The following is a 24842-nucleotide window of genomic DNA, read 5'->3' as shown; positions in this document are numbered from 1 at the left end:
TAGTTTATTCGGGTTAGTTTATTCGGGTCAGTTTCCTCAGGTCAGTTTATTCAGGTCAGTTTATTCGGGTCAGTTTATTCGGGTCAGTTTATTCGGGTCAGTTTATTCGGGTTAGTTTATTCGGGTCAGTTTATTCGGGTCAGTTTATTCGGGTCAGTTTATTCGGGTCAGTTTATTCGGGTCAGTTTCCTCGGGTCAGTTTATTCGGGTCAGTTTATTCGGGTCAGTTTATTCGGGTCAGTTTATTGGGGTTAGTTTATTCGCGTCAGTTTATTCGGGTCAGTTTATTCGGGTCAGTTTATTCGGGTTAGTTTATTCGGGTCAGTTTATTCGGGTCAGTTTCTTCGGGTCAGTTTATTCGGGTTAGTTTATTCGGGTCAGTTTCCTCGAGTCAGTTTATACGGGTTAGTTTCTTCGGGTCAGTTTATTCGGGTTAGTTTATTCGGGTCAGTTTATTCGCTTCAATTTATTCGGGTCAGTTTATTCGGGTCAGTTTCCTCGGGTCAGTTTATTCGGGTCAGTTTATTCGGGTCAGTTTATTCGGGTCAGTTCATTCGGGTCAGTTTATTCGTATTCGTTTATTCGGGTCAGTTTATTCGCTTCAATTTATTCGGGTCAGTTTATTCGGGTCAGTTTCTTCGGGTCAGTTTATTCGTATTCGTTTATTCGGGTCAGTTTATTCGGGTCAGTTTATTCGCTTCAGTTTATTCGCTTCAGTTTATTCGCTTCAGTTTATTCGGGTCAGTTTATTCGCTTCAGTTTATTCGCTTCAGTTTATTCGGGTCAGTTTATTCGGGTCAGTTTCCTCGGGTCAGTTTATTCGGGTCAGTTTATTCGGGTCAGTTTATACGGGTTAGTTTCTTCGGGTCAGTTTATTCGGATTAGTTTATTCGGGTCAGTTTATTCGGGTCAGTTTCCTCGGGTCAGTTTATTCGGGTCAGTTTATTCGGGTCAGTTTATTCGGGTCAGTTCATTCGGGTCAGTTTATTCGTATTCGTTTATTCGGGTCAGTTTATTCGCTTCAATTTATTCGGGTCAGTTTATTCGGGTCAGTTTCTTCGGGTCAGTTTATTCGGGTCAGTTTATTCGTATTCGTTTATTCGGGTCAGTTTATTCGGGTCAGTTTATTCGCTTCAGTTTATTCGCTTCAGTTTATTCGCTTCAGTTTATTCGGGTCAGTTTATTCGCTTCAGTTTATTCGCTTCAGTTTATTCGGGTCAGTTTATTCGGGTCAGTTTCCTCGGGTCAGTTTATTCGGGTCAGTTTATTCGGGTCAGTTTATTCGGGTCAGTTTCTTCGGGTCAGTTTATTCGGGTCAGTTTCTTCGGGTCAGTTTATTCGGGTCAGTTTATTCGGGTCAGTTTATTCGGGTCAGTTTATTCGGGTCAGTTTATTCGGGTCAGTTTATTCGGGTCAGTTTCTTCGGGTCAGTTTCTTCGGATCAGTTTATTCGGGTCAGTTTATTCGGGTCAGTTTCTTCGGGTCAGTTTATTCGGGTCAGTTTCTTCGGGTCAGTTTATTCGGGTCAGTTTCCTCGGGTCAGTTTATTCGGGTCAGTTTATTCGGGTCAGTTTATTCGGGTCAGTTTATTCGGGTCAGTTTCTTCGGGTCAGTTTATTCGGGTCAGTTTCTTCGGGTCAGTTTATTCGGATCAGTTTATTCGGGTCAGTTTATTCGGGTCAGTTTCCTCGGGTCAGTTTATTCGGGTCAGTTTATTCGGGTTAGTTTATTCGGGTCAGTTTCCTCGAGTTAGTTTATTCGGGTTAGTTTCTTTGGGTCAGTTTATTCGGGTTAGTTTATTCGGGTCAGTTTATTCGGGTTAGTTTATTCGGGTCAGTTTCCTCGAGTTAGTTTATTCGGGTTAGTTTCCTCGGGTCAGTTTATTCGGGTTAGTATATTCAGGTCAGTTTATTCGGGTCAGTTTATTCGAGTTAGTTTATTCGGGTCAGTTTATTCGGGTCAGTTTATTCAGGTCAGTTTATTCGGGTCAGTTTATTCTGTTCAGTTTATTCGCGTCAGTTTATTCGGGTCAGTTTATTCGGGTTAGTTTCCTCGGGTTAGTTTATTCGGGTCAGTTTATTCAGGTCAGTTTATTCGGGTCAGTTTATTCGAGTTAGTTTATTCGGGTTAGTTTATTCGGGTCAGTTTATTCAGGTCAGTTTATTCGGGTCAGTTTATTCGGGTCAGTTTATTCGGGTCAGTTTCTTCGGGTTAGTTTCCTCGGGTTAGTTTATTCGGGTCAGTTTATTCGAGTTAGTTTATTCGGGTTAGTTTATTCGGGTTAGTTTCCTCGGGTTAGTTTATTCGGGTCAGTTTATTCGGGTCAGTTTATTCGGGTTAGTTTATTCGGGTTAGTTTATTCGCTTCAGTTTATTCGGGTGAGTTTATTCGGGTTAGTTTATTCGGGTCAGTTTATGCGGGTTCGTTTATTCGGGTTAGTTTCCTCGGGTCAGTTTATTCGGGTCAGTTTATTCGGGTTAGTTTATTCGGGTTAGTTTATTCGGGTCAGTTTATTCGGGTTAGTTTCCTCGGGTCAGTTTATTCGGGTTAGTTTATTCGGGTCAGTTTATTCGGGTCAGTTTATTCGGGTTAGTTTATTCGGGTCAGTTTATTCGGGTTAGTTTCCTCGGGTCAGTTTATTCGCTTCAGTTTATTCGGGTCAGTTTATTCGGGTCAGTTTATTCGCTTCAGTTTATTCGGGTCAGTTTATTCGAGTTAGTTTATTCGGGTTAGTTTATTCGGGTCAGTTTATTCGGGTTAGTTTATTCGGGTCAGTTTATTCGGGTTAGTTTCCTCGGGTCAGTTTATTCGCTTCAGTTTATTCGGGTCAGTTTATTCGGGTCAGTTTATTCGGGTCAGTTTATTCGCTTCAGTTTATTCGGGTCAGTTTATTCGAGTTAGTTTATTCGGGTTAGTTTATTCGGGTCAGTTTATTCGGGTCAGTTTCCTCGGGTTATTTATTCGGGTTAATTTATTCGGGTCAGTTTATTCGGGTTAGTTTATTCGGGTTACTTTATTCGGGTCAGTTTATTCGGGTTAGTTTCCTCGGGTCAGTTTATTCGGGTCAGTTTATTCGGGTCAGTTTATTCGGGTTAGTTTCCTCGGGTCAGTTTATTCGCTTCAGTTTATTCGGGTCAGTTTATTCGGGTCAGTTTATTCGCTTCAGTTTATTCGGGTCAGTTTATTCGGGTCAGTTTATTCGGGTCAGTTTATTCGGGTCAGTTTATTCGGGTCAGTTTCCTCGGGTCAATTTATTCGGGTCAATTTATTCGGGTTAGTTTATTCGGGTCAGTTTATTCGGGTCAGTTTATTCGGGTTCAGTTTATTCGGGTCAGTTTATTCGGGTCAGTTTATTCCGGTTAGTTTATTCGGGTCAGTTTATTCGGGTCAGTTTATTCGGGTCAGTTTATTCGCTTCAGTTTATTCGGGTTAGTTTATTCTGGTCAATTTATTCAGGTTAGTTTCCTCAGGTTAGTTTATTCGGGTCAGTTTATTTGGGTCAGTTTATTCGGGTCAGTTTATTCGGGTCAGTTTATTCGGGTCAGTTTATTCGGGTCAGTTTATTCGGGTCAATTTATTCAGGTTAGTTTCCTCAGGTCAGTTTATTCGGGTCAGTTTATTCGGGTCAGTTTATTCGGGTCAGTTTATTCGCTTCAATTTATTCGGGTCAGTTTATTCGGGTCAGTTTATTCGGATCAGTTTATTCGGGTCAGTTTATTCGGGTTAGTTTATTCGGGTCAGTTCATTCGGGTCAGTTTATTCGGGTCAGTTTACTCGGGTCAGTTTCTTCGGGTTAGTTTCCTCGGGTCAGTTTATTCGGGTCAGTTTATTCGAGTTAGTTTATTCGGGTTAGTTTATTCGGGTTAGTTTCCTCGGGTTAGTTTATTCGGGTCAGTTTATTCGGGTCAGTTTATTCGGGTGAGTTTATTCGGGTTAGTTTATTCGGGTCAGTTTATTCGGGTTAGTTTATTCGGGTCAGTTTATTCGGGTCAGTTTCCTCGGGTCAGTTTATTTGCTTCAGTTTATTCGGGTCAGTTTATTCGGGTCAGTTTATTCGGGTCAGTTTATTCGCTTCAGTTTATTCGGGTCAGTTTATTCGGGTCAGTTTATTCGGGTCAGTTTATTCGGGTCAGTTTATTCGGGTCAGTTTATTCGGGTCAGTTTATTCGGGTCAGTTTATTCCGGTTAGTTTATTCGGGTCAGTTTATTCGGGTCAGTTTATTCGGGTCAGTTTATTCGCTTCAGTTTATTCGGGTTAGTTTATTCGGGTCAGTTTATTCGGGTCAGTTTCCTCGGGTCAGTTTATTCGGGTCAGTTTATTCGGGTCAGTTTATTCGGGTCAGTTTATTCGGGTCAGTTTATTCGGGTCAGTTTATTCGGGTCAGTTTATTCGGGTTAGTTTATTCGGGTCAGTTTATTCGGGTCAGTTTATTCGGGTCAGTTTATTCCGGTTAGTTTATTCGGGTCAGTTTATTCGGGTCAGTTTATTCGGGTCAGTTTATTCGGGTCAGTTTCCTCGGGTCAGTTTATTCGGGTCAGTTTATTCGGGTCAGTTTATTCGGGTCAGTTTATTCCGGTCAGTTTATTCCGGTCAGTTTATTCGGGTCAGTTTATTCGGGTCAGTTTATTCGGGTCAGTTTATTCGGGTCAGTTTATTCGCTTCAGTTTATTCGGGTTAGTTTATTCGGGTCAATTTATTCAGGTTAGTTTCCTCAGGTTAGTTTATTCGGGTCAGTTTATTCGGGTCAGTTTATTCGGGTCAGTTTATTCGGGTCAGTTTATTCGGGTCAGTTTATTCGGGTCAGTTTATTGGGGTCAGTTTATTCGCTTCAATTTATTCGGGTCAGTTTATTCGGGTCAGTTTATTCGGGTTAGTTTATTCGGGTTAGTTTATTCGGGTCAGTTTCTTCGGGTTAGTTTATTCGGGTCAGTTTATTCGGGTCAGTTCATTCGGATCAGTTTATTCGGGTCAGTTTCCTCGGGTTAGTTTATTCGGGTCAGTTCATTCGGGTCAGTTTATTCGGGTCAGTTTATTCGCTTCAGTTTATTCGGGTCACTTTATTCTGGTCAGTTTATTCGGGTCAGTTTATTCGGGTCAGTTTCTTCGGGTTAGTTTATTCGGGTTAGTTTATTCGGGTCAGTTTATTCGGGTCAGTTTCCTCAGGTTAGTTTCCTCTGGTTCGTTTCTTCGGGTTAGTTTCCTCGGGTTAGTTTCCTCGGGTTAGTTTCCTCGGGTTAGTTTCCTCTGGTTCGTTTCTTCGGGTTAGTTTCCTCGGGTTAGTTTCCTCGGGTTAGTTTCCTCGGGTTAGTTTCCTCGTGTTAGTTTCTTCGGGTTAGTTTCTTCGGGTTAGTTTCCTTGGGTTAGTTTCCTCGGGTTAGTTTCTTCGGGTTAGTTTTCTCCGGTTAGTTTCCTCGGGTTACTTTCCTCGGGTTAGTTTCTTCGGGTTAGTTTCGTTGGATTATTTTCCTCGGGATAGTTTCTTCGGGTTAGTTTCCTCGGGTTAGTTTCCTCGTGTTATTTTCCTCGGGTTAGTTTCCTCGGGTTAGTTTCCTCGGGTTAGTTTCCTCGTGTTAGTTTCTTCGGGTTAGTTTCTTCGGGTTAGTTTCCTCGGATTAGTTTCCTCGGGTTAGTTTCCTCGGATTAGTTTCCTCGGGTTAGTTTCCTCGGGATAGTTTCTTCGGGTTAGTTTCCTCGGGTTAGTTTCCTCGTGTTAGTTTCTTCGGGTTAGTTTCCTCGGGTTAGTTTCCTTGGGTTAGTTTCCTCGGGTTAGTTTCTTCGGGTTAGTTTTCTCGGGTTAGTGTCCTCGGGTTAGTTTCCTCGGGTTAGTTTCTTCGGGTTAGTTTCGTTGGGTTATTTTCCTCGGGATAGTTTCTTCGGGTTAGTTTCCTCGGGTTAGTTTCCTCATGTTAGTTTCTTCGGGTTAGTTTCTTCGGGTTAGTTTCCTCGGGTTAGTTTCCTTGGGTTAGTTTCCTCGGGTTAGTTTCTTCGGGTTAGTTTCCTCGGGTTAGTTTCCTCGGGTTAGTTTCCTCGGGTTAGTTTCCTCGGGTTAGTTTCTTCGGGTTAGTTTTCTCGGGTTAGTTTCCTCGGGTTAGTTTCCTCGGGTTAGTTTCCTCGGGTTAGTTTCCTCGGGTTAGTTTCTTCGGGTTAGTTTTCTCGGGTTAGTTTCCTCGGGTTAGTTTCTTCGGGTTAGTTTCGTTGGGTTATTTTCCTCGGGATAGTTTCTTCGGGTTAGTTTCCTTGGGTTAGTTTCCTCGTGTTAGTTTCTTCGGGTTAGTTTCCTCGTGTTAGTTTCTTCGGGTTAGTTTCCTCGGGTTAGTTTATTCGGGTCAGTTTCCTCGGGTTAGTTTCCTCGGGTTAGTTTCTTCGGGTTAGTTTCTTCGGGTTAGTTTCCTTGGGTTAGTTTCCTCGGGTTAGTTTCTTCGGGTTAGTTTTCTCGGGTTAGTTTCCTCGGGTTAGTTTCCTCGGGATAGTTTCTTCGGGTTAGTTTCCTCGGGTTAGTTTCCTCGGGTTAGTTTCCTCGTGTTAGTTTCTTCAGGTTAGTTTCTTCGGGTTAGTTTCCTCGGATTAGTTTCCTCGGGTTAGTTTCCTCGGGATAGTTTCTTCGGGTTAGTTTCCTCGGATTAGTTTCCTCGGGTTAGTTTCCTCGGGATAGTTTCTTCGGGTTAGTTTCCTCGGGTTAGTTTCCTCGTGTTAGTTTCTTCGGGTTAGTTTCCTCGGGTTAGTTTCCTTGGGTTAGTTTCCTCGGGTTAGTTTCTTCGGGTTAGTTTCCTCGGGTTAGTTTCCTCGGATTAGTTTCCTCGGGTTAGTTTCCTCGTGTTAGTTTCTTCGGGTTAGTTTCCTCGTGTTAGTTTCTTCGGGTTAGTTTCCTCGGATTAGTTTCCTCGGGTTAGTTTCCTCGGGATAGTTTCTTCGGGTTAGTTTCCTCGGGTTATTTTCCTCGGGTTAGTTTCTTCGGGTTAGTTTCCTCGGGTTAGTTTCCTCGGGTTAGTTTCCTCGGGTTAGTTTCTTCGGGTTAGTTTTCTCGGGTTAGTTTCCTCGGGTTAGTTTCCTCGGGTTAGTTTCTTCGGGTTAGTTTCGTTGGGTTATTTTCCTCGGGATAGTTTCTTCGGGTTAGTTTCCTCGGGTTAGTTTCCTCGGGTTAGTTTCCTCGGGATAGTTTCTTCGGGTTAGTTTCTTCGGGTTAGTTTCTTCGGGTTAGTTTCCTCGTGTTAGTTTCTTCGGGTTAGTTTCCTCGGGTTAGTTTCCTTGGGTTAGTTTCCTCGGGTTAGTTTCTTCGGGTTAGTTTTCTCGGGTTAGTTTCCTCGGGTTAGTTTCTTCGGGTTAGTTTCGTGGGGTTATTTTCCTCGGGATAGTTTCTTCGGGTTAGTTTCCTCGGGTTAGTTTCCTCGTGTTAGTTTCCTCGGGATAGTTTCTTCGGGTTAGTTTCCTCGGGTTAGTTTCCTCGGGATAGTTTCTTCGGGTTAGTTTCTTCGGGTTAGTTTCCTCGGGTTAGTTTCCTCGGGATAGTTTCTTCGGGTTAGTTTCCTCGGGTTAGTTTCCTCGTGTTAGTTTCCTCGTGTTAGTTTCTTCGGGTTAGTTTCTTCGTGTTAGTTTCTTCGGGTTAGTTTCCTCGGGTTAGTTTCTTCGGGTTAGTTTTCTCGGGTTAGTTTCCTCGGGTTAGTTTCCTCGGGTTAGTTTCTTCGGGTTAGTTTTCTCGGGTTTGTTTCCTCGGGTTAGTTTCCTCGGGTTAGTTTCTTCGGGTTAGTTTTCTCGGGTTAGTTTCCTCGGGTTAGTTTCCTCGGGTTAGTTTCTTCGGGTTAGTTTTCTCGGGTTAGTTTCCTCTGGTTAGTTTCCTCGGGTTAGTTCCTCGGGTAAGTTTCCTCGGGTTATTTTCCTCGGGATAGTTTCTTCGGGTTAGTTTCCTCGGGTTAGTTTCCTCGTGTTAGTTTCTTCGGGTTAGTTTCTTCGGGTTAGTTTCCTCGGATTAGTTTCCTCGGGTTAGTTTCCTCGGGATAGTTTCTTCGGGTTAGTTTCCTCGGATTAGTTTCCTCGGGTTAGTTTCCTCGGGATAGTTTCTTCGGGTTAGTTTCCTCGGGTTAGTTTCCTCGTGTTAGTTTCTTCGGGTTAGTTTCCTCGGGTTAGTTTCCTCGTGTTAGTTTCTTCGGGTTAGTTTCTTCGGGTTAGTATCCTCGGATTAGTTTCCTCGGGTTAGTTTCCTCGGGATAGTTTCTTCGGGTTAGTTTCCTCGGATTAGTTTCCTCGGGTTAGTTTCCTCGGGATAGTTTCTTCGGGTTAGTTTCCTCGGGTTAGTTTCCTCGTGTTAGTTTCTTCGGGTTAGTTTCCTCGGGTTAGTTTCCTTGGGTTAGTTTCCTCGGGTTAGTTTCTTCGGGTTAGTTTTCTCGGGTTAGTTTTCTCGGGTTAGTTTCCTCGGGTTAGTTTCCTCGGGTTAGTTTCTTCGGGTTAGTTTCCTCGGGTTAGTTTCTTCGGGTTAGTTTTCTCGGGTTAGTTTCCTCGGGTTAGTTTCCTCGGGTTAGTTTCTTCGGGTTAGTTTCGTTGGGTTATTTTCCTCGTGTTAGTTTCTTCGGGTTAGTTTCCTCGGGTTAGTTTCCTTGGGTTAGTTTCCTCGGGTTAGTTTCTTCGGGTTAGTTTCTTCGGGTTAGTTTCCTTGGGTTAGTTTCCTCGGGTTAGTTTCCTCGGGTTAGTTTCCTCGGGTTAGTTTCTTCGGGTTAGTTTTCTCGGGTTAGTTTCCTCGGGTTAGTTTCATCGGGTTAGTTTCTTCGGGTTAGTTTCGTTGGGTTATTTTCCTCGGGATAGTTTAGTCGGATTACATTCCTGGGATTATGTTTAATGTGTACTGTGTGCCTTCTCTCTTCTTCTGCCAGATGGTCTGATTCACTGGGAGAGGCCGGGTGGTGACAGGCGCCGGCTCTCACTGACGGTCGAGATGACCTCCTACGCTCTGCTCTACTTGCTGTCGGGGTCCGAGGTTTCTGAGGATGAGAGGGGCACGGCCACCGGGGTGGTGAAGTGGCTGGTGACGCAGTGTAACCCGTACGGAGGTTTCCAATCCACCCAGGTAGCGGGCCACGGGGCAGAAACCGGGGAGGACCACGAGGTGTGGGAGCGCGAGGGGAGTTTGAGGGGACGGTGGAGATGTCGGAGGAGAAGGGGGAGTGAGACGAAAGCCGAGCGGAGACTAACCCGGTCGCATTTCCCCCCTCCAGGACACCGTTGTCGCCCTGCAAGCCCTCGCCCGTTTTGCCGAGGTGAACTACAGCCTGGGAGGTGGGGAGGGGTCTCGGAGCCTGACGGTGTGGACCGAGGGGTTTAGCGAGAGCTTGGAGGTGACGGTGGAGAGTCGCGTGCTGAGGCAGGAGGTCCGGCTGCCGCGAGCCCCCGCCACCTACTACTGGACCCTCAGAGGCCGAGGCTGCGTCTATCTCCAGGTGGGTTCACCTTTCTCGTCCGCACTCCCCACTCCTCACGGAGTCCCTATTCCTCCCCAAACCTACCCCTCCCCCGCCCCACACCCCCCCCCCCCCTCCCCCCACTCTGCACGGGTGATTCTGAGATCAAGGCCCTGCCGGTTGTTCGACTGTGTGGGGCATCGCGGCTGTGCGTCGCAGAGTCGCCGGGCGTCACGGGACCTTCCAGCTCCTCTGTTTCCCCCCCCTCCCCCCCCCCCTCCATCCCATCCCGTGGGTGATTCTGGGAGAGCGAGGACCCGCCGGCTGCTCGACTCTGTGGGGCTTCGCGGCGGTACGCAACTCTTGCCTGGCCCCCGGAGCGGGGTTGGGTGGGGAAGCGAGGGTCGCGCGCCCTCTCTCTCTCTCAATCTGACCGCTCCTCTCCTCATTGCAGGTTACCCTGAGGTTCAACATCCCCTCCCGGATCGAGGGAAACTCCTTCTCCCTCCGAGTGGATGCTGCCTGCCGGGCAGGGAAGAGGTTTGACATCGAGATCGGCATCAGGTATGCGAGGGGAGACGAGGGGAGTTGGGGGAGGGGGTGGGTGTGGATTCCGTAGGGCGGGCGAGGTGGGTGACAGAGAGAGACAATGACTGAACCCTCCTCCCCTCTCCATGCCCCCGGTATGATGCCAACGGGCTTGACAGCTGGCGAGGTGCCCTCCAATACCTCACCCCTCACTCCCTGAGGGCTGGGGATTAAACCCACCCCCCGCCCACCCCCTCCCCCACCTCTCCGGCTTCTGTTGCTCAGTGCGACTGTTTGCACGAGACCTCCCGGGGGGCCTCTCTAACCCACTTCCTCTCTCCTCCTTCCCCATCCCCTCCAACCTTGCAGTTACCTGGGGCCGATGAACGGGTCGGGCATGGCAGTGGTCGACATCGAGATGGTCTCCGGATTCCTGCCGACCGAGAGCTCGCGGGAGCAGGTGAGCGAGTCTCGTCGAGGGACGAGGGGGGGGGGGGCGGGTGGCGTGGGGGAGGCACGGAGCGAGTGGAGTGGGAGGTGGGGTAGTGGGGGCAGCTGGGGAAAGTGGTGTGGTGGGGGGGAAGGGAGGGGAGGGGCGACGGGGGCGGCCCGTGGGGGGGGGGGGGGGTTGGTGCGTCTCTGGACCACCCTGTACCTGGGTTGCTCCATTCCTGGGCCGCTCCGTCCCTGGGCCGCTCCGTCTCTGAACCGCTCCGTCTCTGAACCGCTCCGTCGCTGGGCCGCTCCGTCGCTGAACCGCTCCGTCTCTCCCACAGCTGGATTTGACGGTGAAGAAACAGCAGTTCACGGATGGTCATTTGATCCTTTACCTCGAGTCGGTGAGTACTTCACAGCCTCACCCTCCCCGCCTCAACCCTCCCTCTCCCTGTCTCCCCCACCTTCCATCTCTGTCACCTCCCTCCATCTCCCCGCCTCCCCCCGACTCCCTGTCTCTCCCTCTCCCTGCCACCCCCTCCCTCCCTCCATCCTCCTTTCTCCCCACGCCCTCCTCCCCTTATCTCCCCCTTCAGTTACTATGGAGCGACTGGGAGAAGCTGGGATTGTTGTCCTTTCCGGGCGGAGCAGGTTAAGAGGAAATTTAATCGAGGCGTTCACAATGAGGAAGGGTTTTGATAGAGTAAATAGGGAGAAACGGTTTCCACTGGCAGGACGGTCGGTAACCAGAGGGACACAGATTGAAGAGAATCGGTAAAAGACTCGGAGGGGGAGGTGAGACATATTTTTTTTAACACGGTCAGTTGTTGTGATCTGGGAACGCGCTGCCTGAAAGGGGGAATTGGATAAATACTAGAAGGGGGAAAATTTACAGGGATGCGGGGGGAGAGGAGCAGAGGGGGAGTGGGATTAATGGGATCGCTGTGTCAGGCAGGCAGCACCAGCTCGATGGGCAGATTGGCCTCTTCCTGTGTTCCATCACTGACCAACTCCTTGCAAAATAAAAGAATCCTTTTTCCAGATTCGGAGCAAAGCTGAGAAGCTCACGGTCACCGTCGAGCAGCAGATGGTTGTAAGAAACTTAGAACAAGCTCTGCTGAAAGTCTACGAATATTATTGCCCAGGTAACATACATCTGTGTTTCCGGGTCAGAGAGTCAGTGCCGGGGGAGCGCCGCGCTGTCGGAGGGTCAGCGCTGAGGGAGAGCCGCGCTGTTGGAGGGTCAGCGCTGAGGGAGAGCCGCGCTGTCGGAGAGTCAGTGCTGAGGGAGTGCCGCGCTGTCGGAGGGTCAGTGCTGAGGGAGCGCCGCGCTGTCGGAGGGTCAGTGCTGAGGGAGAGCCGCGCTGTCGGAGGGTCAGTGCTGAGGGAGTGCCGCGCTGTCGGAGGGTCAGTGCTGAGGGAGCGCCGCGCTGTCGGAGGGTCAGTGCTGAGGGAGAGCCGCGCTGTCGGAGGGTCAGTGCTGAGGGAGAGCCACGCTGTCGGAGGGTCAGTACTGAGGGAGCGCCGCGCTGTCGGAGGGTCAGTGCCGAGGGAGAGCCGCGCTGTCGGAGGGTCAGTACTGAGGGAGTGCCGCACTGTCGGAGGGTCAGTGCTGAGGGAGCGCCGCACTGTCGGAGGGTCAGTACTGAGGGAGTGCCGCACTGTCGGAGGGCCGTCTTTCAGACGAGACATTAAACGGAGGGCTGCTTCCTCTTTGCTGGTGTAAATAACAGCTTTACATTTCACTGGTGTTTCAGAAAACGAGGCCAGTACTGAATACCACTCTCCCTGTGCTGAAGGTAACTGTCTGTTTGTGTGTGTGTTATCTGTGAGACATCGGCATAAAATATTAAGGGGTGATCGAATTAAAACCATGAAGGTGTTCAGAAAATGCGATGAGTTTGAAAGAAACGATTTCTCCCAAAAGAAGGAACTCAGCTGCCGTCCCCCGTGTCCTAACTCACACCCGGTCCCGTTCCCCTCCATCACCCTCCCTGTGCTCGCTGACCCTACGCTGGCTCCCGGTCCGACAACACCTCGATTTTAAAATTCACATCCTCGTTTTCAAATCCCTCCTCGTCCCCTACCTATCTCTGTAACCTCCTCCAGTCCCCCTACCACCCTCCCTATCTCTGTAACCTCCTCCAGCCCCCTTACAACTCTCCCTATCTCTGCAACCTCCTCCGGTCCCCTACAACCCTCCCTATCTCTGTAACCTCCTCCAGCCCCCTACAACCATCCCTATCGCTGTAACCTCCTCCAGCCCCCTACAATCCTCCCCAACTCTGTAACCTCCTCCAGTCCCCTACAACCCTCCCTATCTCTGTAACTTCCTCCAGTCCCCTACAACCCTCCCTATCTCTGTAACCTCCTCCAGCCCCGACAACCCTCCCTATCTCTGTAACTTCCTCCAGTCCCCAACAACCCTCCCTATCTCTGTAACCTCCTCCAGCCCCCTACAATCCTCCCCAACTCTGTAACCTCCTCCAGTCCCCTTCAACCCTCCCTCTCTCTGTAACCTCCTCCAACCCCCTACGACCCTCCCTATCTCTGTAACCTCCTCCAGTCCCCCTACGACCCTCCCTATCTCTGTAACCTCCTCCAGCCCCCTATCTCTGTAACCTCCTCCAGCCCCCTACGACCCTCCCTATCTCTGTGACCTCCTCCAGCCCCCTACGACCCTCCCTATCTCTGTAACCTCCTCCAGCCCCCTACGACCCTCCCTATCTATGTAACCTCCTCCAGTCCCCCTACGACCCTCCCTATCTCTGTAACCTCCTCCAGCCCCCTACGACCCTCCCTATCTATGTAACCTCCTCCAGTCCCCCTACGACCCTCCCTATCTCTGTGACCTCCTCCAGCCCCGTACGACCCTCCCTATCTCTGTAACCTCCTCCAGTCCCCCTACGACCCTCCCTATCTCTGTAACCTCCTCCAGCCCCCTACAATCCTCCCCAACTCTGTAACCTCCTCCAGTCCCCTTCAACCCTCCCAATCTCTGTGACCTCCTCCAGCCCCCTACGGCCCTCCCTATCTCTGTGACCTCTTCCAGCCCCCTACGACCCTCTCTGTCTCTGTAACCTCCTCCACTCCTGGCCTCTTGTCCATCCCCCGATTCCCATCGCTCCACCATTGGGGGAGCCTTCAGCTGCCTGGGGCCCCGAGCTCTGGAATTCCCTCCCTCATCCTCTCCGCCTCTCCCTCCTCCTTTCAGATGCGCCTGAAAATGACCTTTTTGTCGTTCGCCTGTACGGAATCTCTCCCCACCCGGATGGGCGACCGACCTTTGCCTGATTTACGCTCCTGTCAAGCTCCCCCGGGGGTGTTTGACTCTGTTACCCGGTGCTACTTAAATGCAGATTGCGCGATGTTTGATCGTGACACGAATCGCGCACTTCATTCGCCCCTCTTGTCCACTTGGGAAACTTTGGCTTTGTCTTGAAAACTCTCTCTCTCTCTCTCCTGCACAGACTGAGAATTTGAAGATTGATCGAGGACTTCTCTGCTCACCCCTCCTTGGCCTCTTACCGGGTGGAATCTTCTGCTCCGTCCTGAATATATTACCGTTGCCCGACCCCCTCTCTCACTCCTACTAGCACACCAGGGTTGATCAAGCCCTGACTGCAGGCCCCATCGCCCGCCCTCGCTCTCTCCGCCCTCGCGCCTCTCCGTCCGTTCGTTGGGTGCTCAGTGCCCCAAAGAACCAAACTGGCGGTGGCACGTCCGGGTAGAAGCGGGTTCGGGTTGTGGGGGGGGTGGCGTGCAGGGGGTTAACCCAGGATTCGGAGTGAGGGAGCCAGCCAAGAGGAATTCGGGGTCGGGGGCTTGGGAAACGTAATGTCGCACGTTGACTGTTTATGTCTTCATTTCTGTCAGTAAAGCATTAACAGAGAGTTAAAGCCTGTGGTCATTGAGTCTCATTCGAGGCGGGTTCAGTTCCGGAATCGGAGATGAATGTGTCTCCATAGCCGACAGACCCTCTCACAGCGTTAGAGACGGGGGGGGGGGGGGCGGCGGGGGGAGAGATAGAAGGAGCAGAGAGACCGAATGGGAGCGGAGAGACGGAGAGAGAGACTGACAGAGAGGGAGGGAGAGAGAGAGAGACAGGGAGAGACAGAGAGAGGAAAAAGAGAGAGAGAGATAGAGAAACAGAAAGAGAAAAAGAGAGACAGAGAGAGAGAGTGACAGAGAGGGAGAGAGAGAGACACACAGAGAGAGGGAGGGAGGGACAGAGAGCGACAGAGGGAGACTGACAGAGGGACAGAGAGGGAGAGACAGAGATAGAGACAGAAAGAGGAAAAAGAGAGAGAGAGATAGAGAGACAGAAAGAGGAAAAAACGAGACAGAGAGAAAGATAGAGAGTGAGAGAGAAACAGAGACAGAGATAAAGAGAGAGAGAGAAAGAGAGATAGAGACAGAGAGAGAGCAAGAGAGGAAGAGAGAGAGAGTGAAAGAGAGAGAGACAGACAGAGACAGAAACAGAGCGATAGAAAGATAGATTGAGAGAGAGAGAATGAGGGAGACACAGATAGACAGAAAGAGAGAGAGAGAGAGACAGATGGCGAGAGGCACAGAAAGGGAGACACAAAGGGTTGGAGAGAGAGACAGAGTGATACAGACGGAGAGAGAAAGCAAGACAGATAGAGAGATGGAGAAAGATAGAGAGACTGATGGAGAGAGAGAGAGAGACAGAGCGAGCGGGACAGACAGAGAAAGAGAGTGAGACAGAGAAAGACAGACGGAGAGGCAGATGGAAAGAGAGAGAGAGACAGAGATGGAGAGGGACTGGTTCTCTGAGACTGACTGGCCTCAGGACCCTGTGTGGAGTCTGTGCAATGGTGCAAGTCTCCACAGTGACAGGTTCCAGACACACTCCTGAAGGTCAGTGACAGAAGTTCAGACGCTTTGCCTCTGGGGACGGTGGTCACATGGTGGGTGGGAGGGGGGGGGGGGGGGGGAACGACTATTAAAGGGGCTGCGTCGCACGGTCAGGGGGAGACCTGCCGGTGGGGTCCTTCGGTCAGCAGATCTGTTCCACTGCAACTGGACTCCAAGCTGGGAAGAATGGAGATGGTGATGAAAACTGCCATTCACTTTTACACTCTCTCCATCCTGTGTCAGGTCGGTTAACACACTCCTCTCTCCCACTCAGTATTCCCTCCATCCCTCTCTCCCACTCTGAATATTCCCCTCCTCCCCTCTCTCTCTCTCTCTGAGTGTTCCCCCGTCTCACTTTCCCTCCCTTACTGAGCATTCGCTCCTTCCCTCTCCCTCGCTGAGATTCCCTCCGTCTCTCTCTCTTACTGAGCATTCCCTCCTTCCCGCTCCCTCGCTGAAATTCCCTTCGTCTCTCTCTCCCTCCCTTACTGAACATTCCCTCCATCTCTCTCTCTCTCTCTCAGCATTCCCTCCATTTCTCTCTCCTTCCCTCCCTCCATCCTGTGTCAAGTAAGATCTCAGCCTCCTCTCCCCTAATGGTACTCTCTCCTTTCCCCTCTAACAGGTGGTTCTCACCTTCCCTCTCTCCTTCACTTTCTCCATCTATCCTGCGCTCCCATTCGATCTCCTTCCATCTCTCCACCTCTCCCTCTCATATATATCTCCCGTCTCTGTCTGTCACACTATCTCGCTCCATCTCTCTCTTTGTCTCTCCCTCGCACTCCCTCTCTCTGTCTCGCTCGCAGCCTTTCTGTCTTTCTCTCTGTATCGCTCTGTCTCGGTCTCTCTCTCTCTCCTTCGCTCTCTGTCTTTCTCTCTCTCTCAGTCTATCAGTCTGTCTCTCTCTGTCCCTTTTTCTCAGTCTCTCCCTCTCTCTGCCTCTTTGTGTCTCTCAGTCTCACTCACTCTGTCTGTCTGTCTCTCTCTCGTCTGTCTCTCTCTCTGTGATTCCTCCTCGTGTCCAACTGTTGATTTCTCTCTCTCCTGGTATAGATGGTGGGGGTGCGGAGTGATGATGACTGTCTCTCCGGTGACCAGTGAGTATCGCCTCCTTTTTTTTAGTCACATTGTGATTACAGAGGACAATAAACTGTAGAGCAGACCATTCAGCCCATCGGGACGGTGCTGACCCTTTCACAGAGCTATTCAGTGAGCATGCAGCTCAGGCTCTCTCCCCGTAGCTAAGCAACTCATACCCATTAACTGTTCCGTTTAATCAAGCCTGAAATATAGTGTCCATCCCGCACTGTCCGAAGGTCAGTACTGAGGGAGTGCCGCACTGTTGGAGGGTCAGTACTGAGGGAGTGCCGCACTGTCGGAGGGTCAGTACTGAGGGAGTGCCGCACTGTCGGAGGGTCAGTACTGAGGGAGTGCCGCACTGTCGGAGGGTCAGTACTGAGGGAGTGCCGCACTGTCGGAGGGTCAGTACTGAGGGAGTGCCGCACTGTCGGAGGGTCAGTACTGAGGGAGCGCCGCACTGTCGGAGGGTCAGTACTGAGGGAGCGCCGCACTGTCGGAGGGTCAGTACTGAGGGAGTACCGCACTGTCGGAGGGTCATTACTGAGGGAGTGCTGCACTGTCGGAGGGTCAGTACTGAGGGAGTGCTGCACTGTCGGAGGGTCAGTACTGAGGGAGTGCCGCACTGTCGGAGGGTCAGTACTGAGGGAGTGCCGCACTGTCGGAGGGTCAGTACTGAGGGAGTGCTGCGCTGTCGGAGGGTCATTACTGAGGGAGTGCTGCGCTGTCGGAGGGTCATTACTGAGGGAGTACTGCACTGTCGGAGGGTCAGTACTGAGGGAGCGCCGCACTGTCGGAAGGTCATTACTGAGGGAGTGCTGCACTGTCGGAGGGTCAGTACTGAGGGAGCACCACACTGTCGGAGGGTCAGGACTGAGGAAGTGCCGCACTGTCGGAGGGTCATTACTGAGGGAGTGCCGCACTGTCGGAGGGTCAGTACTGAGGGAGCGCCGCACTGTCGGAGGGTCAGTACTGAGGGAATGCCGCACTGTCGGAGGGTCATTACTGAGGGAGTGCCGCACTGTCGGAGGGTCAGTACTGAGGGAGCGCCGCACTGTCGGAGGGTCAGGACTGAGGGAGCGCCGCACTGTCGGAGGGTCAGGACTGAGGGAGCGCCGCACTGTCGGAGGGTCAGGACTGAGGCAGCGCCGCACTGTCGGAGGGTCAGTACTGAGGGAGCGCCGCACTGTCGGAGGGTCAGGACTGAGGGAGCGCCGCACTGTTGGAGGGTCAGGACTGAGGCAGCGCCGCACTGTCGGAGGGTCAGTACTGAGGGAGCGCCGCACTGTCGGAGGGTCAGTACTGAGGGAGTGCCGCACTGTCGGAGGGTCAGTACTGAGGGAGCGCCGCACTGTCGGAGGGTCAGTACTGAGGGAGCGCCGCACTGTCGGAGGGTCAGTACTGAGGGAGCGCCGCACTGTCGGAGGGTCAGTACTGAGGGAGCACTGCGGCTCCCAAACACTATTCTTTCAGTCTAATTTCAGAATAACTTTTCTCTGTGACTTCTCTTCAGTTGCTCCGAAGCCGACTCCAGGCTGATGAGTCTGTGGTACGTGTGGTGAGTATCAGAGGGCTGGTTGACCACGGGAGCCTTCACTGCTGAGCCTGAATCTTGACACACACGCGCGCACCCCTCCAGGGGATGGGCCCCTCCTAATTACTGCTCTGGTCGGTGCAGGCAATATCCCTGTAATATGTCACACTCGCTCAGTGTCGCCCCTTCCCGTCACGTCCGAGCGACATGATCGGAGCAATGCCAGCGGCGGCCGGGCGGGCAATCTGCCAGAGGTCTTGCGTACGCTCGCTGCGTCCGTCGCTGTTGACGGCCAGTCACGCGTTCCCCGACGCGCCTCAGCCGGCCTCTCCCGACCGCTCGAACCGAGCAATGCCAGGGGCGAGCCGCCAAACGCTTAACTCGGTCGGCATGAGGGGCCGAATGGCTGCCTAACTCTTAACTTTGTTCATCGCAGGCTGACTGTATTTGGACTTCCTTTAGACCCCGCCCCCCCCCCTGCCCAAACCACTCCTCTCTCCATCACCCCCCCTACTCCACCCCCCCGGTACATCCCTTACCCCCTCTGTCCCTCCCTTCCCCACTCCGTCCCTCTCTCCTCCGTCTCTCTGTCGACAATGGTGGGGGTTTTCCAGCCGACGGTCAGTAACGTAGAAGATTCCGGAGGAGGCGGAGGGTCTTACTGAATGGCGGAGCAGATCGGACGGGGGGGGGGTGGGGGGAGTCCCCCTCTTGACCTTTCTCACTCTTCTCCTCAGGCTGCTGCTCGGGCTTTCCCTCCTCCTCGTTCTGTGCGGTGTCGTCACCAGTTGCCTCCGGTGCTGCCTCCGCAGACAGCGGGACAGCGGGGCCCTGACCCCCACACCTTACGAGGTGACAGTCATCACCCTGGACCAGGACAACACCGTCCACAGCACCATCCAGAACACCATCACCTGTGAGTACGCTGGTCAACATCCTGTTGTAACGGAGCACAGTGGGGAGGGTCCGACATCTGGCCGGTCGGAGGGGGCGGGGGGGGGGGGGCCCCCCTCAGCCGACGGGAGGAGCGGGTCACACGCTGGCCATCCACTTGTCCGCGAGTTGGGGGTGTGGTGCGAAGATTCGGCGCCGAGGGCACGTGATTGTGGGAGTGTTTGATGGAGAAGAGGGAGCTTTTACTCTCCAGCTAACCCACCCGTGCTGTGTATCTTTCTCTCCCCAACCCCAGCCATCCAGTCTCTGTTCCTGCCGAGTACCCGCCGGATCTTCACTGTGACTCGCTGCCACAACGCCGGCCCCGCCCCGGCTCGGGAGACTCCTCCCGGTTACGAGGAGGCCCTGGGGAGCCCGCAGAGCCAGGAGACGCCCGAGGCGGGCACCGCCGCGAGGGACACGTCGGAGGCCGCGAGATAGGACCCGCTCTCGGTCCTGGATTGCCCCGTCCGCGACTGACCAGATTCCCGACCTTGTGAACCAAATAAAGGGAAGCACTTGAAACTCAGACCGCCTCCTGTCTTCCTTTTGCAGAGATCGAAGCAGGGCGAGGCCATTCGATAGGATCTCGGCTGATCTGGTTGTGGGTCTTAACTCCACCTGCCCCGCGTGCCGATCAAAAATCCGTCTCACTCATCCCGGAATATATTCAATGACCCAATCCTCTATCCGTGCCAATATATGACGCCCCCCCCCCCCCCCACCCCGCCTCAAGGACAACATCTTGTGGAGCTGTCTGAACGCAGGTCCTTTGGATTTCTAAATACATTACATCTACTGATCCCCCCTGATCGACCCTGCTTGTTACACGCTCAGAGAATGCGGACCGAAATTGCCGGGGTCAGCTCCTGGGCGTCGATCCGTCTCCGGGATCTGACGGGGCGGGGGGGGGGGGGGGGGCACACTCTTAACCAGACCACTGAAAGGGGCAACTGACTGCTCCCCACCCCCCCCGCCCCCCACTCCACCTCCGCCATCCCCTCGCACTCTGCAGCTGCGGCAGTGGAAGAGTTACGAGCCACAGGAAGTTCATTAGCGTCATTAACATGACTTTGAACAAGTGCAGACGGCAGTTCTCGTAGGTCCCATCACTCTTAAAAACCACATTTAACATGTAGTCTTAGCGCAATAAAGCTCAGTGGAGCGTGTGTGGGGAGATCGGAATTAATTGCCAGAAACTCATTAACCTCCTGGTCAGGTCCAGGAACATGCCCTCCGGGGTAAACAGCGCCGTCTGGGGAATATTCAATTTTCAGACAACTGCAGTCACTCGTTCCGCCTCCTGTCCCGTCTGTGTGTGTGTGCGTGCGTGTGTGTGTCTCAGTGTCAGCTCCCGAACCTGTACGACAACCTCAAGTAACAAGCGCCAGGCAATGACCATCTCCAACAAGAGAGAATCGAACCATCTCCCCTTGACGTTCAACGGCATTACCATCGCCGAATCCCCCCCCCACTGTCGACATCCCGGGGGCTACCATTGAGCTGAAACTGAACTGGAGTAGCCATATAAATACCGTGGCTACAAGAGCGGGTCAGAGGCTGGGAGTCCTGAGGCGAGTAACTCACCTCCTGACTCCCCAAAGCCTGTCCACCGTCGACAAGGCACGAGTCAGGAGTGTGATGGAACACTCTCCACTTGCCTGGATGGGTGCAGCTCCACCAACACTCAAGAAGCTCGACACCATCCAGGACAAAGCAGCCCGCTTGACGGGCACCCCATCCACAAACATTCACTCCCTCCACCACCGACACAGTGACAGCAGTGTGTACCATCTACAAGATGCACTGCAGCAAAGCACCAAGGCTCCTTAGACAGCACCTTCCAAACCCGTGACCTCTACCAACTAGAAGGACAAGGGCAGCAGACGCAATGGGAACACCTCCACGAACAAGTGCCCGGCCGAGTCACACACCATCCTGACTTGGAACTATATCGGCCGTTCCTTCACTGTCAGTGGCCATTGACGCCCACAAGAAACACTGCGACCTGGCACTCTCGGTCTCTCTCCCTCTCACTGCCTCTCTCTCTCTATCTGTCTCGGTCTCCCACTGTCTGCCTCTTTCTCTCTCCCTCTGTCTCCCTCTCTCTCTCTGCCACACTCCCTCTCTGTCTGTCTCCGTGTCTCTCGTTTCTCTTTCTCCCTCTCTGCAATCTGTTCTCAATTCCCGTGGGTGTGTGTGTTGACTCTCAGCCTCTCTCCCTCTCTCTGTCTGTCTCTCTATCTCTCTCTCTGTCACTCTCCCTCTCTCTCCCTCTGTCACTCTCCCTCTCTGCAGTCTGTTCTCAATTCCCTGTGTGTGTCCATGTGTTGACTCAATCTCTCTCTCGCTCTATCTCTCTGTCTCCTTTCTCTCTCTCCCTGTCTCTCTCTCTCTGTCTGTCTCCCTCTCTATCTCTCTCCCACTCTCTCTCTCCCTCTCTCTTTCCAGTCTGTTTTCAATTCTCTGCGTGTGTGTCTGTTGACTCTGCAATCTCCCAGTCTCCCTTTGCTCTCTCTCTCTCCCTCTGTGTGTCTCTCTCTGTCCCCCTCTCTCTCTCTCTGTCTGTGTCTCTCTGCCTCCCTCTCTCTCTTTCCAGTCTGTTTTCAATTCTCTGCGTGTGTGTCTGTTGACTCTGCAATCTCCCAGTCTCCCTTTGCTCTCTCTCTCCCTCTGTGTGTCTCTCTCTGTCTCCCTCTCTCTGTCTCCCTCTCTCTCTGTCTCTCTGTCTGTCTGTGTGTCTCTCTCTGTCCCCCTCTCTCTCTCTGTCTGTGTCTCTCTCTCTCTCTTTCCAGTCTGTTTTCAATTCTCTGCGTGTGTGTCTGTTGACTCTGCAATCTCCCAGTCTCCCTTTGCTCTCTCTCTCTCCCTCTGTGTGTGTCTCTCTGCCTCCCTCTCTCTGTGTGTGTCTCTCTCTGTCTCCCTCTCTCTCTTTCCAGTCTGTTTTCAATTCTCTGCGTGTGTGTCTGTTGACTCTGCAATCTCCCAGTCTCCCTTTGCTCTCTCTCTCTCTCTCCCTCTGTGTGTCTCTCTCTGTCTCCCTCTCTCTGTCTCCCTCTCTCTCTGTCTGTCTGTGTGTCTCTCTGTGTGTGTGTGTGTCTCTCTCTGTCCCCCTCTCTCTCTCTGTCTGTGTCTCTCTCTCTCTGTCTCCCTCTCTCTCTTTCCAGTCTGTTTTCAATTCTCTGCGTGTGTGTCTGTTGACTCTGCAATCTCCCAGTCTCCCTTTGCTCTCTCTCTCCCTCTGTGTGTCTCTCTCTGTCTCCCTCTCTCTGTCTCCCTCTCTCTCTGTCTCTCTGTCTGTCTGTGTGTCTCTCTCTGTCCCCCTCTCTCTCTCTGTCTGTGTCTCTCTCTCTCTCTTTCCAGTCTGTTTTCAATTCTCTGCGTGTGTGTCTGTTGACTCTGCAATCTCCCAGTCTCCCTTTGCTCTCTCTCTCTCCCTCTGTGTGTGTCTCTCTGCCTCCCTCTCTCTGTGTGTGTCTCTCTCTGTCTCCCTCTCTCTCTTTCCAGTCTGTTTTCAATTCTCTGCGTGTGTGTCTGTTGACTCTGCAATCTCCCAGTCTCCCTTTGCTCTCTCTCTCTCTCCCCCTCTGTGTGTCTCTCTCTGTCTCCCTCTCTCTCTGTCTGTCTGTGTGTCTCTCTCTGTGTGTGTGTGTCTCTCTCTGTCCCCCTCTCTCTCTCTGTCTGTGTCTCTCTCTCTCTGTCTCCCTCTCTCTCTTTCCAGTCTGTTTTCAATTCTCTGCGTGTGTGTCTGTTGACTCTGCAATCTCCCAGTCTCCCTTTGCTCTCTCTCTCTCTCCCTCCCTCCCCCCACCAGCAGATGTCAGAGTGGTGGTGCTGTATCCCTCCCCCGCCCCGCTCCTCTCCGACCCCCGGCTCCCTTTCAAACACACAGTCGCTCCAGGAGAGGTGGGGGGAGATGGGGGGGGGGTGGGGGGGGGGGGTGGTGGGTGAGAGGGCAGGGTACATCGTGCAGCGAGGCTGAAACACAGGGACGTGGGGGGGCTGGGGAGAGGCTGATGTGAACAAGGGGGCAAGACTGGAGCTAACTGTGACCACCGAGAGGCCAGCAGCTCCCAGAGGCTGTCAGCCGTGAGGCCCAACCCTCACGAACAGCCGACAAGAAAGGGGGGCCGTGCTTCTGCGGGTTGGGGGTGGTTCCAGGTGACATCGCCCGAAGGTCGGCCCTTTGGCTGATTGCGATGAGGCTTTCTTTTTTAAAGCTAGGCTCTCTACCTCTCTCTCTCTCTCTCTCCTCTCCCTCTCTCACTCTCACTCTATCGCTCTCCCAATCCCGGCACCTCGGTGGGCTTCGGACACAGGCTGCCGATAGGAAGAGGATGTGGTGGCAGTACAAGGAGGACCACCCCTTCGAGTACCTCAGGAAAGAGGGAGAGAAGATCAGAAAGAAATATCCCTACAGGGTCCCGGTGAGTGAGGGAGGGAATGCAGGAGAGAGAGAGAGAGAGGGAGAGACAGAGAGAGAGAGAGAGAGAGTGACTTTAGTTAGGCCACACTTAGAATATTGCGTGCAATTCTGGTCGCCACACTACCAGAAGGACGTGGAGGTTTTGGAGAGGGTACAGAGGAGGTTTACCAGGATGTTGCCTGGTCTGGAGGGCATCAGCTATGAGGAGAGGTTGGATAAACTTGGATTGTTTTCACTGGAACGACGGAGGTGGAGGGGCGACATGATAGAGGTTTACAAAGTTATGAGCGGCCTGGACAGAGTGGATAGTCAGAAGCTTTTTCCCCAGGGTGGAAGAGTCAGTTACTAGGGGACATAGGTTTAAGGCGCGAGGGGCAAAGTTTAGAGGGGATGTGTGAGGCAAGTTCTTTACACAGAGGGTGGTGAGTGCCTGGAACTTGCTGCCAGGGGAGGTGGTGGAAGCAGATACCATAGAGACGTTTAAGAGGCATCTTGACAAATACATGAATAGGAAGGGAATAGAGGGATACGGACCCTGGAAGTGCAGAAGGTTTTAGTTTAGGCAGGCATCAAGATCAGCGCAGGCTTGGAGGGCTGAATGGCCTGTTCCTGTGCTGTACTGTTCTTTGTTGAGTGACAGAGAGAGAAAGAGACAGACAGAGAGAGAGACAGAGAGTGAGACAGAGAGTGAGACAGAGAGTGAGAGAGAGAGTGAGAGAGAGACAGAGAGTGACAGAGAGATAGAGAGACAGAGAGAGTGATAGAGAGAGAGAGTGACAGGAAGCGAGTGAGAGACAGAGAGAGAGAGAGATAGGGAGCGAAAGAGTGACAGAGAGGGAGAGAGGCAGAGAGAGAGACAGAGACAGAGATAGACAGAGAGAGAGAGAGAGAGAGAGACAGAGACAGAGAGCGAAAGAAAGAGATAGATAGAGAAAGAGACAGAGAGAAATAGGGAGATAGAGAGACGGAGAAAGAGAGACAGAGAGAGAAAGAGACAGAGAGAGAGAGTGACAGAAAGAGAGAGTGACAGGGAGAGAGAGTGACAGGGAGAGAGAGAGAGAGAGAGAAAGAGAGTGAAAGAAAGAGATAGAGAAACAGAGCGAGAGAGAGACAGAGAGAGAAAGCGACAGAGAAAGACAGAGAGCAAAAGAAAGAGATAGATAGAGAGAGAGACAGAGAGAAATAGGGAGAGAGAGAGAGAGAGACGGAGAAAGAGAGACAGAGAGAGAAAGAGACAGAGAGAGAGTGACAGAGAGAGAGAGTGACAGGGAGAGAGAGAGAAAGAGAGCGAAAGAAAGAGATAGAGAGAGAAACAGAGCGAGAGAGAGACAGAGAGAGAAAGCGACAGAGAAAGACAGAGAGCAAAAGAAAGAGATAGAGACAGAGAGAGAGAGACACAGAGAGAGAGAGAGAGAGAGAGAAAGAGAGGGGGGAGCAGGTGAGACTGCAGATAGAGACCTAAGCCATCTTGAGCAATCTATGGGCTGATAACAGAGGTCAGAGACTGACTCAGCGGATCCTGTGATTACTGCAGAAATCACTGAGTCACACAACAGTCGTCTCTGAAAATACCCCCAGCCTCCTCCCAGTTACACACACACACCGGGCAGCCCCGTTCCCCTATCGGAGGGCAGAATGCGTCTG

The 24842-nt window shown here is 52.1% G+C and overlaps 2 protein-coding genes across 2 annotated transcripts in view; both read left to right on the top strand.

Moving 5' to 3' along the window:
- LOC137361945 (alpha-2-macroglobulin-like protein 1) overlaps positions 1-14318 on the top strand; it is a 61814-nt gene extending 47496 nt beyond the window's left edge. Inside the window, exons 13-20 of the mRNA XM_068026526.1 lie at positions 8863-9056; positions 9205-9426; positions 9842-9951; positions 10285-10375; positions 10692-10754; positions 11393-11495; positions 12108-12149; positions 13821-14318. Of these exons, the coding sequence (XP_067882627.1) occupies positions 8863-9056; positions 9205-9426; positions 9842-9951; positions 10285-10375; positions 10692-10754; positions 11393-11495; positions 12108-12149; positions 13821-13825 (830 nt within the window). The 3' untranslated portion in view covers positions 13826-14318. The remainder of the gene's footprint in view (positions 1-8862; positions 9057-9204; positions 9427-9841; positions 9952-10284; positions 10376-10691; positions 10755-11392; positions 11496-12107; positions 12150-13820) is intronic.
- Positions 14319-15327: 1009 nt separating this feature from the next.
- Positions 15328-19301, top strand: LOC137361956 (transmembrane protein 52B-like). The gene is made up of 5 exons (XM_068026547.1): positions 15328-15471; positions 16282-16325; positions 17819-17863; positions 18577-18755; positions 19029-19301. The coding sequence occupies exons 1-5, from the start codon at positions 15415-15417 to the stop codon at positions 19211-19213; spliced, it is 510 nt and encodes a 169-aa protein (XP_067882648.1). The 5' UTR covers positions 15328-15414; the 3' UTR covers positions 19214-19301.
- The last annotated feature ends 5541 nt before the right edge of the window (positions 19302-24842 follow it).

This window comes from Heterodontus francisci, unplaced genomic scaffold (assembly GCF_036365525.1).
Source record: "Heterodontus francisci isolate sHetFra1 unplaced genomic scaffold, sHetFra1.hap1 HAP1_SCAFFOLD_323, whole genome shotgun sequence".
NCBI lineage: Eukaryota > Metazoa > Chordata > Chondrichthyes > Heterodontiformes > Heterodontidae > Heterodontus > Heterodontus francisci.
Note: the sequence above shows the minus strand (reverse complement) of the source record. Positions and strands in the feature narration are given on the sequence as shown.

Bases quoted from the DNA above. Each gene is read 5' to 3' on its own strand.
- LOC137361956 (XM_068026547.1), top strand. From the start codon at position 15,415: ATGGAGATGGTGATGAAAACTGCCATTCACTTTTACACTCTCTCCATC. The intron at 17,864-18,576 runs GTGAGTATCAGA...TCTTCTCCTCAG, and splicing joins ATGAGTCTGTGGTACGTGTG to GCTGCTGCTCGGGCTTTCCC. The intron at 18,756-19,028 runs GTGAGTACGCTG...CCCCAACCCCAG, and splicing joins CATCCAGAACACCATCACCT to CCATCCAGTCTCTGTTCCTG.